The sequence below is a fragment of the Myxocyprinus asiaticus genome, chromosome 45, assembly GCF_019703515.2.
Source record: "Myxocyprinus asiaticus isolate MX2 ecotype Aquarium Trade chromosome 45, UBuf_Myxa_2, whole genome shotgun sequence".
NCBI classification, from domain to species: Eukaryota; Metazoa; Chordata; class Actinopteri; order Cypriniformes; family Catostomidae; genus Myxocyprinus; species Myxocyprinus asiaticus.
Window position 1 is genome coordinate 32,288,223 of NC_059388.1, and position 12,215 is coordinate 32,300,437.

The 12,215-nt window shown below is 40.4% G+C and overlaps 1 protein-coding gene across 1 annotated transcript in view; it reads left to right on the forward strand.

Annotated features, from left to right (window-relative positions):
* The window catches only part of LOC127435200 (monocarboxylate transporter 2-like), a 15,380-nt gene extending 9,458 nt beyond the window's left edge, over positions 1 to 5,922 (forward strand). The window contains exons 3-5 of the mRNA XM_051688473.1: positions 377 to 520; positions 2,544 to 3,347; positions 5,300 to 5,922. Of these exons, the coding sequence (XP_051544433.1) occupies positions 377 to 520; positions 2,544 to 3,347; positions 5,300 to 5,577 (1,226 nt within the window). The 3' untranslated portion in view covers positions 5,578 to 5,922. The remainder of the gene's footprint in view (positions 1 to 376; positions 521 to 2,543; positions 3,348 to 5,299) is intronic.
* Positions 5,923 to 12,215: the final 6,293 nt, after the last annotated feature.

A 12,215-nucleotide genomic window follows, 5' to 3' on the forward strand; every position in this document is an offset into this window, starting at 1 on the left:
AGATAAATTGTTGTGTTTACTAAATTGTTTATCATGTATACCTCAAATACTGATGATTTAGTGTAGAGAACATACTCAATTCACAAAGTTTTATAAACATCTAGTATATTCTGTTCAAGGACATGTTTTAGTAAATTCCCAGATTCCACTTAGATTCTACATCTAAATCCACAAAACACTCCCTCATCCCTTTATTTGGCCTGTTTTGACTCTAATTAGCAGATTTAATCTCCAGAGATTAAACGTTCCATTGTTTGATCAGTTATGATCTTATGTTTTTTACAACTCTGTTGTTTTTATGTATAAACACATTCAAACTATTTTAATCTGTTGCTTTGCCTTCATTTTTTCCTGCTTAATCTGTTTGTTTGTTTAGGTCCAATCAGCAGTATTCTTGTGAACACATACGGCTGTCGTCCCATCATGATTTTGGGTGGGTTTCTGTGTGCGATCGGAATGATCAGCGCTTCTTTCTGTAACAACGTTGTGCAGCTATACATCTGTATTGGTGTAATTGGGGGTGAGTCCAACATAAAATCTATTTAAGATAATTCAATATTCATCTAATTCATCTAATTAGATTACAGAGTCAGCCAGTTTCCCACAATGCTCTCATTCAGCACAGAGACTAATGTTCTTAACAAGCTGTGTTTCAGAAGATAATGAGCATATTTAAGTTTTTCTAAGATTGACACAGTGATTGATTTTCCCTTGTTCAAATACAGCTTTCATAATTTTCAAGATGAATAACAGCATTAAAAGCGTCTCCCAAAACCCCCTAGCAACCACTTACAAAACCCCCTACCAACCACCCACAATACCCAATAGCAACCACCCATAATAAGTACCACAACTACCAACAACACACTAGCAACCACCTGCAATACCTCAACAACTACCCACAACACTTTAACAACCACACACAATGCCCTAGCAACCACCCTTAACACCCTAACAACCACCTACAATGCTCTAGAAACCATCCACAATACCCCCAGCAACCACCCACAATACCCTAGCAACAACCCACAATGCCTTAGCAACCACCCACAGTGCCCTAGCAATCACAAACAACACCCTTTAAACAACCCAGCACACCAGCAACCACCAACAATGCCCTAACAACCACTTAAATACCCAAACAACCACCCAAAACACCCTAACAACCACCCACAATACCCCTTAGCAACCACCCACAATGCCCTAGCAACCACCCACAATACCCCAACCCACAATGCTCTAGCAACTACCAACAATGCCCTTGCAACACCCCACAATGCTGTAGCAACTACCCACAAATACCTAGCAACCACCTGCAATGCTCTAATAAACACTCACAACACCCTAACAACCACCCAAAATACCCCCCAGCAACCACCCATATTGCCCTAGCAACAACCCTCAACACCCTAGCAACCACCCACAGTGCCCTAGCAACCACCCACAACACCCTAGCAACCACCTAGCAAACAACCTCAATGCCCTAGTAACCACCCACAAAACCCCCTAAAACCACTTACAAAACCCCCTACCAACCACGCACAATATCCCCTAACAACCACCCATAATGCCTTAGCAACCATCCACAATACCCCCTAGCAACCACACACAATTCCCTAGCAACCACACACAATGCCCTAGCAACCACCCTTAAAACACTAACAACCACCTACAATGCTTTAGCAACCACCCACAATACCCCAGCAACTACCCACAATGCCCTAGGAACAACCCACATGCCCTAGCAACCACCCACAATGCTCTAAAAACTACTCACAATGCCCTAGCAACCACCTGCAATACCCTAACAAGCACCCATAACACCCTAACAACCACCCACAATACCCCCCAGCAACCACCCAAAACACCCTAGAAACCACCTAGCAACCAACCACAATGCCCTAGCAACCACCCACAATACCCCCTAGCAACCACCCAGAATACCTTAGCAATCACCCGTAACACCCTACCAGCCACCCACAATATCCCCTAGCAACCACACACAATGCCCAAGCAACCACCCACTATACCCCTAGCAACCACCCACAATTCCCTAGCAATCACCCATAACACCCTAACAACCACATACAATGTTTTAGCAAACACCCACAATACCCCCAGCAACCACCCACAATGCCCTAGCAACTATCTACAATGCCCTAGCAACCACACAACACCCTAACAATCTCCCAAAATACCCCCCAGCAACCACCCACAATGCCCTAGCAACGACCCTCAATGCCCTAGCAACCACCCACAACAATCTAACAACTACCTAGCAACCAACCACAATATCCTAGCAACCACCCACAGTGCCCTAGCAACTGCCCACAACACCCTAGCAACCAAGCACAATGCCCTAGCAACCACCCACAAACCCCCCTAGCAACAGGACTCTAAACATAGTAATTAAAGTAACTAAAACAAAAATTGCACTTTTAGATCATTTAATGGTTGTTATTTACTCTGACATTTAGAACTGATGACTGTTAAAGAATATATGAAAACTCATGATACTGTTCACATCTTCTCTCCTCTCAAAGGTTTCGGTCTCGCCTTCAACCTGCAGCCAGCGTTAACAATGATCGGGAGATACTTCTACAAGAAACGGCCCATCGCTAACGGCTTCGCCATGGCCGGCAGTCCAGTGTTCCTCAGCACGCTCGCGCCGCTCAACCAGTACCTCATCAATGATTTTGGATGGAGGGGAAGCTTCCTCATCCTCGGAGGTCTTCTGCTCAACTGCTGTGTGGCCGGAGCTCTCATGAGACCGCTGGAAGCTCCTCCAAACCAGACCAAGAAAGACGAAGAGAAACCTGCGGCTGTGGCTTCCAAAACGGAAAAGACCAGTGCTTGGCAGACCGTCAACAAATACCTAGACTTGTCGCTCTTCAAACACCGCGGGTTCCTCATCTACTTGTCAGGAAACGTCATTATGTTCGTCGGTTTTTTTGCACCAATTGTTTTTCTTTCTCCATTCGCCAAAGACAGTGGCGTTGACGAGTATCGAGCAGCGTTTCTTCTCTCCATCCTGGCGTTCGTGGATATGTTCGCCCGGCCGTCCATGGGACTGCTGGCCAACTCGCGATGGATCCGTCCAAAGATCCAGTATTTCTTCAGTTTCGCCGTGCTGTATAATGGTGTGTGTCACGTCTTGTGTCCGCTGGTGGAGAGCTACACCGGTATGGTGGTGTACGCCGTGTTCTTTGGCTTTGCATTCGGGATGGTGAGTGCCGTTCTGTTTGAGACACTCATGGATCTGGTGGGCGCTCAGAGGTTCTCCAGCGCTGTGGGTCTCACCACTATTGTGGAGTGTGGTCCAGTGCTCATCGGACCTCCTCTGGCAGGTACCAGTTCTTATGTAGGATATTCTTATTGATTACATCATTCTGTTCTGTCTCCTAATGACGGATTGAAAATGTTCATTAGTCTTAGATATGTTATTAATTCATTATTTGACGATCATGAATGAGGTGTTTTCAGTGTATGAGCGGCCGGCTCTACACGTTCATTTTGAAGCTTAACTCGCAGATTATTTATGTATTCAATTAAATCAGAGTTTAATTATCACACTAGGACATATCACAATTTTAATTTGATTAATTGTACATTCAAACATTAATGTTCGTCCAAATACGTCAATTTCCACGACATTCTGCGTTTTATTGCTAATGCCATTCTTACGACTAGATTCCGTGTTTTCCACATACTACATGTGACAACCGAAGTATAAATGGACTCCGATCGTTAAATTATGGAAAATTAATTCACATCCCGAGGTATTAAGGCCAAATCACCACGCTACCAACCCAGTGTGAATTAATAATTTGCTTTAAATCAGTGGACTGTCTGAAGACTGTCATCGTTGTCTAAAGTTTATAACTCACATGGATGCAAACTCATGAGGGTCGAAAAAGTTCAGACTGATCCACAGACATGTTTTCCAGGGTTATTGTTTTAAAGAATAAGCAAAAAGCACCAACTTAAGCTGTTTTAATGATTCAAGTATAGAAAATGAACAATGAGCGTCTTATGTGCTATGAGTGAGTCACTGAATCATTGGATCCAATTTGAGCTTCGGCTGCGTTTAAATATTTCAGCTTGTGCGACTAGACTGTATGCGACCGCACGACCGGAAGTGATGCATTCATGCAATACTATCAGCACGAAGTGAATATCTCACTTGATCAATTAATTTTTACCTACACTTTATTCTAACACCTGCTACTTCTGTATTCTGGACAGTTATGAACGTAGAAGTCAGAAATTATTGTTTACGTTGCAAATATCACAAATATTACAGCTGCTTTGTAACTCTATGCTGTGACTAAAACAGTATGCCTGTTGTTTTCTATTCATCCATTAACATTAGAGACGGTCTATCTGTGGATATTTCTCATATTTAAACCCTCTATGCTGTGCATTAATTATCCGGTTCACTGACTGAATGAGACGAAACAGAGAGTTTGTTAAATAATGATATGATGGACAGAAGATTTAAACTAGTTGCATAAACTACTTTGTAAAGGCAAAATATTCAGAATTGGCCACTGTTGTCATCTGTTTGAGTGTAAGCATATATGCATTTGAACGGTTGACATTACGTATAAATTATGTATATAAGTCGCTTCGGACTGTAAGTCGCAGGACCTTTCAGATGATGAAATAAACGTGACTTATATTCCAGAAAATACAGGTAGTCATAGAAGTCTTGTGTATCTGGGAGTGTTATCAGTAGCGTTTTTAACCACCACGCAACTGCGTGGGGCACCGGACATTGGGGCAGGGGGGATGTTGTTCTGCGTACATGCACGAATACACTGTTGTCAGGACTCTCAGAGCGGTTCACGTTAGTTAAGGGCCGTTCACACCAAACGCCTGCATCACTTTTGTCTATTGATGGACTACACTCTTATAATGGAATACATAGACTATCAATTAATTGCCAACAAAAGCCTTGCAAAAAAAACTGCATTGCAAAATTCCAGGTTTTCCAGGACACGTGTGATCCATGCTGATTGGTAGCACAGGAAACACTGTCAGCGTATTTTAGTACGGTGTCAAATCATCCCATTCCAGTATTTTTTAGAAATGGAATCTGTTCTGAATAAGAGCCCATTCTCAGTTTCTAATGTGAGTTTTACTGCGTGCATTGCTTGTGTGGAATTGTTTGAGAAATCACTGTGATGCATCTGAAGCCTCATGATAGTAAATATCTATCATTTAAAAAAATAAATATATTTGCGTATAGTCAGCGTACTGAGATGGGAGTTTGAATAATCATGTCTGTTGATTTCAGGGAAGTTAGTGGACATCACCAAGAACTTCAAGTACATGTACCTGTGCTGTGGATCTGTGGTGATATTCGCCAGTATCTGGCTCTTCATCGGCAACTTCATCAACTACAGACTGCTGGAGCAGGAACGCAAGAGAGACGAGATGTACAAACAGACTGAGGACCAGGACCAGGACCAGGACCAGGACCAGACCGAGACCAACGCAGATGCTGATGATGAAACGTCACAGCAGCTCTGTGAAAATAAAGATGGCGTCATGCAGCGAGAAACAAACATTTAAACGTCTCTCTGATCCACTATAACAAAATATTTTTATTGAAGATACTGCCAAAGTTAATAAAAATGACAACCATCTCTGATGTTATACGTAAAGTTTGAAAGACACACACCTGTGTTAATGTTAATGAAGAGCGAAGACGTGAAATGTTACAGATTACTGACTGAATGAGCATGAGGGAATCTCATGAAACCTGTCAAATCAAAAGAAATGATTTTTGGCATTGTGACATTATTTTCAAGACATATAAAGACATTTTCCCCTCAATTCTCATTACTGTAACTGCATTACAAAAAACTGTAATGTAAAAAATTACAAAAAACAAAAGAGGTAAAATGTGTATGGCATGAAAAATGTCACAATGCCAACAATAATATATATGATTAATTATTTTCTTTTGATTTCAGGGTGAGAACCAAGACAAGTTTGCTTGTGTATGAATTTTCAAAGTGTAGTATCGTCCCAAATACAACACATGGATGTGACGTTTCAAGCACACATGACGTGTTGCAGCTAGCTTTAGCGCGTTAGCCAGCTTCAGTTCAAAACTAGTATTTTAAACAATATACAGTCATGTGAAAAAGAAAGTACACCCTCCTTGAATTCTATGGTTTTACGTAACAGGACATAATCAAAATCATCTGGTCCTTAGCAGGTCTTAAAATTAGGTAAATACAACCTCAGATGAACAACAACACATGACATATTACACTGTGTCATGATTTATTTAACAAAAATAAAGCCAAAATAGAGAAGCCATGTGTGAAAAACTAAGTACACCCTTACAGCTTCCATCGGAATTAAGAGGCTAAGTAGTAGCCAGGTGCTGCTAATCAAATGCCTTTAATTAACTGATCATCAGCAAGTGTGACCACCTCTATAAAAGCTGAAGTTTTAGCAGTTTGCTGGTCTGGAGCATTCAGGTGTGTGTTAACACAATGCCAAGGAGGAAAGACATCAGCAATGATCTTAGAGAAGCAATTGTTGCTGCCCATCAATCTGGGAAGGGTTATAAGGCCATTTCCAAACAATTTAAAGTCCATCATTCTACAGTGAGAAAGATTATTCACAAGTGGAAAACATTCAAGACAGTTGCCAATCTTCCCAGGAGTGGACGTCCCAGCAAATTCACCCCAAGGTCAGACCGTGCAATGCTCAGAGAAATTGCAAAAAACCCAAGAGTTACATCTCAGACTCTACAGGCCTCAGTTAGCATGTTAAATGTTAAAGTTCACGACAGTACAATTAGAAAAAGACTGAACAAGTATGGTTTGTTAGGAGAAAGACTCTTCTCTCTAAAAAGAACATGGCAGCACGGCTTAGGTTTGCAAAGTTGCATCTGAACAAACCACAAGACTTCTGGAATAATGTCCTATGGACAGACGAGACCAAAGTGGAGATGTTTGGCCATAATGCGCAGCGCCACGTTTGGTGAAAACCAAACACAGCATATCAGCACAAACACCTCATACCAACTGTCAAGCACGGTGGTGGAGGGGTGATGATTTGGGCTTGTTTTGGGCTTGTTTTGCAGCCACAGGAGCTGGGCACCTTGCAGTCATTGAGTCGACCATGAACTCCTCTGTATACCAAAATATTCTGGAGTCAAATGTGAGGCCATCTGTCCGACAGCTAAAGCTTGGCTGAAATTGGGTCATGCAACAGGACAATGATCCCAAGCACACCAGCAAATCTACAAAAGAATGGCTGAAAAAGAAAAGAATCAAGGTGTTGCAATGGCCCAGTCAAAGTCCAGACCTCAACCCGATTGAAATGCTGTGGCGGGACCTTAAGAGAGCTGTGCATGAACCTCAATGAACTGAAGCAACGCTGTAAAGAAGAGTGGGCCAAAATTCCTCCACAACGATGTGAGAGACTGATAAAGTCATACAGAAAACGATTACTTGAAGTTATTGCTGCTAAAGGTCATTCTACAAGCTATTGAATCATAAGGTGTACTTAGTTTTTCACACATGGCTTCTCCATTTTTGGCTTTATTTTTGTTAAATAAATCATAACACAGTGTAATATGTCATGTGTTGTTGTTCATCTGAGGTTGTATTTACCTAATTTTAAGACCTGCTCAGGACCAGATGATTTTGATTATGTCCTGATACGTAAAACCATAGAATTCAAGGAGGGTGTACTTTCTTTTTCACATAACTGTACATATTCACACAGCTTGGGGTGATGGTAATTCATTCAACTTATTAAGACCAATATTAAGCATAAACGGTTATCAAAAACGACAGCAGCAAAATAGCGCCCTCTACTGACAACTGTTATGAGCACCATGGCATAAAAATGGCATTAAGCCTCAATAATTCGCTGAAACTACAATACTATGAGAATGCACAAAATGATTGACAGGCAGAAAGTGTCAGAGACCGCGGACACATTTTTGTTTCCTGTTTACAGAGTCTAGAGCTGTCACAGAGACTGGTGAGATATCTCACGACACTTATTACATTAGTTATGGAGCCCCTTAGAGGACAGGGTGGGAATTATTTTTTTCTGAAATAGTTTTGCGTTCCCTTACATTAAGTTAACTATGGTTAACAACATTACTTAAAATGAACTAACAATGAATAATACTTTTACAGCATTTATTAATCTTTGTTTATATACTGATACATTTTTTTAAATAAAAAGTTGTATATGTTTACATTAGTTAATGCACTATGAACTAACTAACAATGAACAATTGTATTTTTATTAACTAACATTAACTAAGATTAATAAATGCTATAAAAAATATTTTGTTCATTGTTAGTTAATGATACCTAATGCATTTACTAATGTTAACAAACGTAACCTTATAATAAATTGCTACCAATATTGTAGACTCTAATAACCATCATTTTTGGGTGAAAGCATGTTTTTTTTAATATATATATATATATATAGTATATTGTATTAACCATGACTGTTCTAGGCTAACCGTTTTTTTATTTATTTTATTTTTAGAGAGAAACCATGGTTTTGCTATAGTAATACAGTTTTTTTTTTTTTTTTGCGTAAACCATGCTTTTAATACAGTATTCTGTTACCATATAGTAACCATGGTTTTACTATATATTATCCATGGTTAATCTTGTGGTTACTATAGTTTTACTTGTAGTAAAATCAAAATAACCACAAAATTATGATTTTTATTACCATAATTTTTTTTCTGTATTAGTACTATGGTTTTAATACGAATATCAATGTTGAAATATGGTTATTTTATTAAAACCGTGGTAAATTTATTGCGAGGCAAAACTTATTGTGAGGGAATGCAAACTATTGCGAGGGAACGCAAAACTTATTGCGAGGGAACGCTAAACTTATTGAGAGGAAACGCAAAACGTATTGTGAGGGAACGCTAAACTTATTTAGAAGGAATGCAAAACTATTGCGAGGGAACGCAAAACTATTGTGAGGGAACGCAAAACGTTTTGTGAGGGAATGCTAAACTATTGCGAGGGAACGCAAAACTTATTTAGAGGGAATGCAAAACTATTGCGAGGGAACGCAAAACTATTGTGAGGGAACGCAAAACGTTTTGTGAGGGAATGCTAAACTATTGCGAGGGAACGCAAAACTATTGCGAGGGAACGCAAAACGTATTGTGAGGGAACGCTAAACTTATTGAGAGGAAATGCAAAACTTATTGCGAGAGCATGCAAAACTATTGCGAGAGCATGCAAAACTATTGCGAGGGAACGCAAAACTATTGCGAGGGAACGCAAAACTATTGCGAGGGAACGCAAAACGTATTGTGAGGGAATGCTAAACTTATTGAGAGGGAACGCAAAACTTATTGCGAGAGCACGCAAAACTGTTTAGAGGGAATGCAAAACTATTGCGAGGGAATGCAAAACTATTTAGAGGGAACGCAAAACTATTGCGAGGGAACGCAAAACGTATTGTGAGGGAATGCTAAACTTACTGAGAGGAAACGCAAAACTTATTGCGAGAGCATGCAAAACTATTGCGAGGGAATGCAAAACTATTGCGAGGGAACGCAAAACTATTGCGAGGGAACGCAAAACTATTGCGATGGAACACAAAACTATTGCGAGGGAATGCAAAACTATTTAGAGGGAACGCAAAACTATTGCGAGGGAACGCAAAACGTATTGCGAGGGAACGCAAAACTATTGCGAGGGAACGCAAAACGTATTGTGAGGGAACGCAAAACGTATTGCGAGGGAAAGCAAAACTATTTAGAGGGAATACAAAACTATTGCGAGGGAACGCAAAACTATTGCGAGGAAATGCAAAACTATTTAGAGGGAACGCAAAACTATTGCGAGGGAACGCAAAACTTATTGAGAGGAAACGCAAAACTTATTGCGAGTGAACGCAAAACTTATTGCGAGTGAATGCAAAACTATTGCGAGGGAACGCAAAACTTATTGCGAGGGAACGCAAAACTATTTAGAGGGAATACAAAACTATTGCGAGGGAACGCAAAACTATTTAGAGGGAACGCAAAACTATTGCGAGGGAACGCAAAACTTATTGAGAGGAAACGCAAAACTTATTGCGAGTGAACGCAAAACTTATTGCGAGTGAATGCAAAACTATTGCGAGGGAACGCAAAACTTATTGCGAGGGAACGCAAAACTATTTAGAGGGAATGCAAAACTATTGCGAGGGAACGCAAAACTATTTAGAGGGAACGCAAAACTATTGCGAGGGAACGCAAAACTTATTGAGAGGAAACGCAAAACTTATTGCGAGTGAACGCAAAACTTATTGCGAGTGAATGCAAAACTATTGCGAGGGAACGCAAAGCTTATTGAGAGGAAACGCAAAACGTATTGCGAGGGAACGCAAAACTATTGCGAGGGAACGCAAAACGTATTGTGAGGGAACGCAAAACGTATTGCGAGGGAAAGCAAAACTATTTAGAGGGAATACAAAACTATTGCGAGGGAACGCAAAACTATTGCGAGGAAATGCAAAACTATTTAGAGGGAACGCAAAACTATTGCGAGGGAACGCAAAACTTATTGAGAGGAAACGCAAAACTTATTGCGAGTGAACGCAAAACTTATTGCGAGTGAATGCAAAACTATTGCGAGGGAACGCAAAACTTATTGCGAGGGAACGCAAAACTATTTAGAGGGAATACAAAACTATTGCGAGGGAACGCAAAACTATTTAGAGGGAACGCAAAACTATTGCGAGGGAACGCAAAACTTATTGAGAGGAAACGCAAAACTTATTGCGAGTGAACGCAAAACTTATTGCGAGTGAACGCAAAACTTATTGCGAGTGAATGCAAAACTATTGCGAGGGAACGCAAAGCTTATTGAGAGGAAACGCAAAACTATTTAGAGGGAACGCAAAACTATTGCGAGGGAACGCAAAACTTATTGCGAGTGAACGCAAAACTATTGTGAGGGAATGCAAAACTTATTGAGAGGAAACGCAAAACTTATTGCGAGTGAACGCAAAACTTATTGCGAGTGAATGCAAAACTATTGCGAGGGAACGCAAAACTTATTGCGAGGGAACGCAAAACTATTGTGAGGGAATGCAAAACTTATTGAGAGGAAACGCAAAACTTATTGCGAGTGAACGCAAAACTTATTGCGAGGAAACGCAAAACTTATTGCGAGTGAACGCAAAACTATTGCGAGGGAACGCAAAACTTATTGCGAGGGAATGCAAAACTATTTAGAGGGAACGCAAAACTATTGCGAGGGAACGCAAAACTTATTGCGAGTGAACGCAAAACTATTGCGAGGGAACGCAAAACTTATTGCGAGTGAACGCAAAACTATTGCGAGTGAACGCAAAACTATTGCGAGGGAACGCAAAACTTATTGCGAGGGAACGCAAAACTATTTAGAGGGAACGCAAAACTATTGCGAGTGAACGCAAAACTTATTGCGAGGGAACGCAAAACTATTGCGAGGGAACGCAAAACTTATTGCGAGGGAACGCAAAACTATTGCGAGGGAACGCAAAACTTATTGCGAGGGAACGCAAAACTATTGCGAGGGAACGCAAAACTTATTGCGAGTGAACGCAAAACTAATTGCGAGTGAACGCAAAACTGTTGTGAGGGAATGCTAAAAAATTCCCATCCTGTCCTCTAAGGGGCTCCTTAATAAATATCTTTCATGGAGTAGCAAAAGTTTTTGCATACCTTTCCATGAAAAAACACTTACAACACCTTTAAAGTACACTTCTTTTTGCTGCGTTTTTAGTGTTAACATTCTCCTCACACTACTTACACTATAAAATGGCCTAGAATAGTGCAGAACTGTGTGGTTTGGGACGCACCTCATGTGATTCACTTAGTTAAACTCTCAAGTTAGCGAAAGACGCACTTTGATAAAGACAAGCTTTATAGCTGTTTATTGATTATATTTTGTGGCTCAGGTTCTAGTAGCAAATTTTTGTATTCAACAGCCATTGACGAGCGGTTCTGTGTGTGTGTGTGTTTGCCACTTGTTTGAACACTGTGTTTAGTCTGTTCTAGATGTTCAACATTCAGACACATTATTTTTCATTGGATGAACCAGCTCAAGCGCTGCAGCTTAAGTCTTTAATCAGACTGATCTGATATTATTGAATGTAAATCTTGATGTTTTTTGGGCCTTATGAATCTGTTTCTTAACAAAATCAGTTCTGAGTATTAT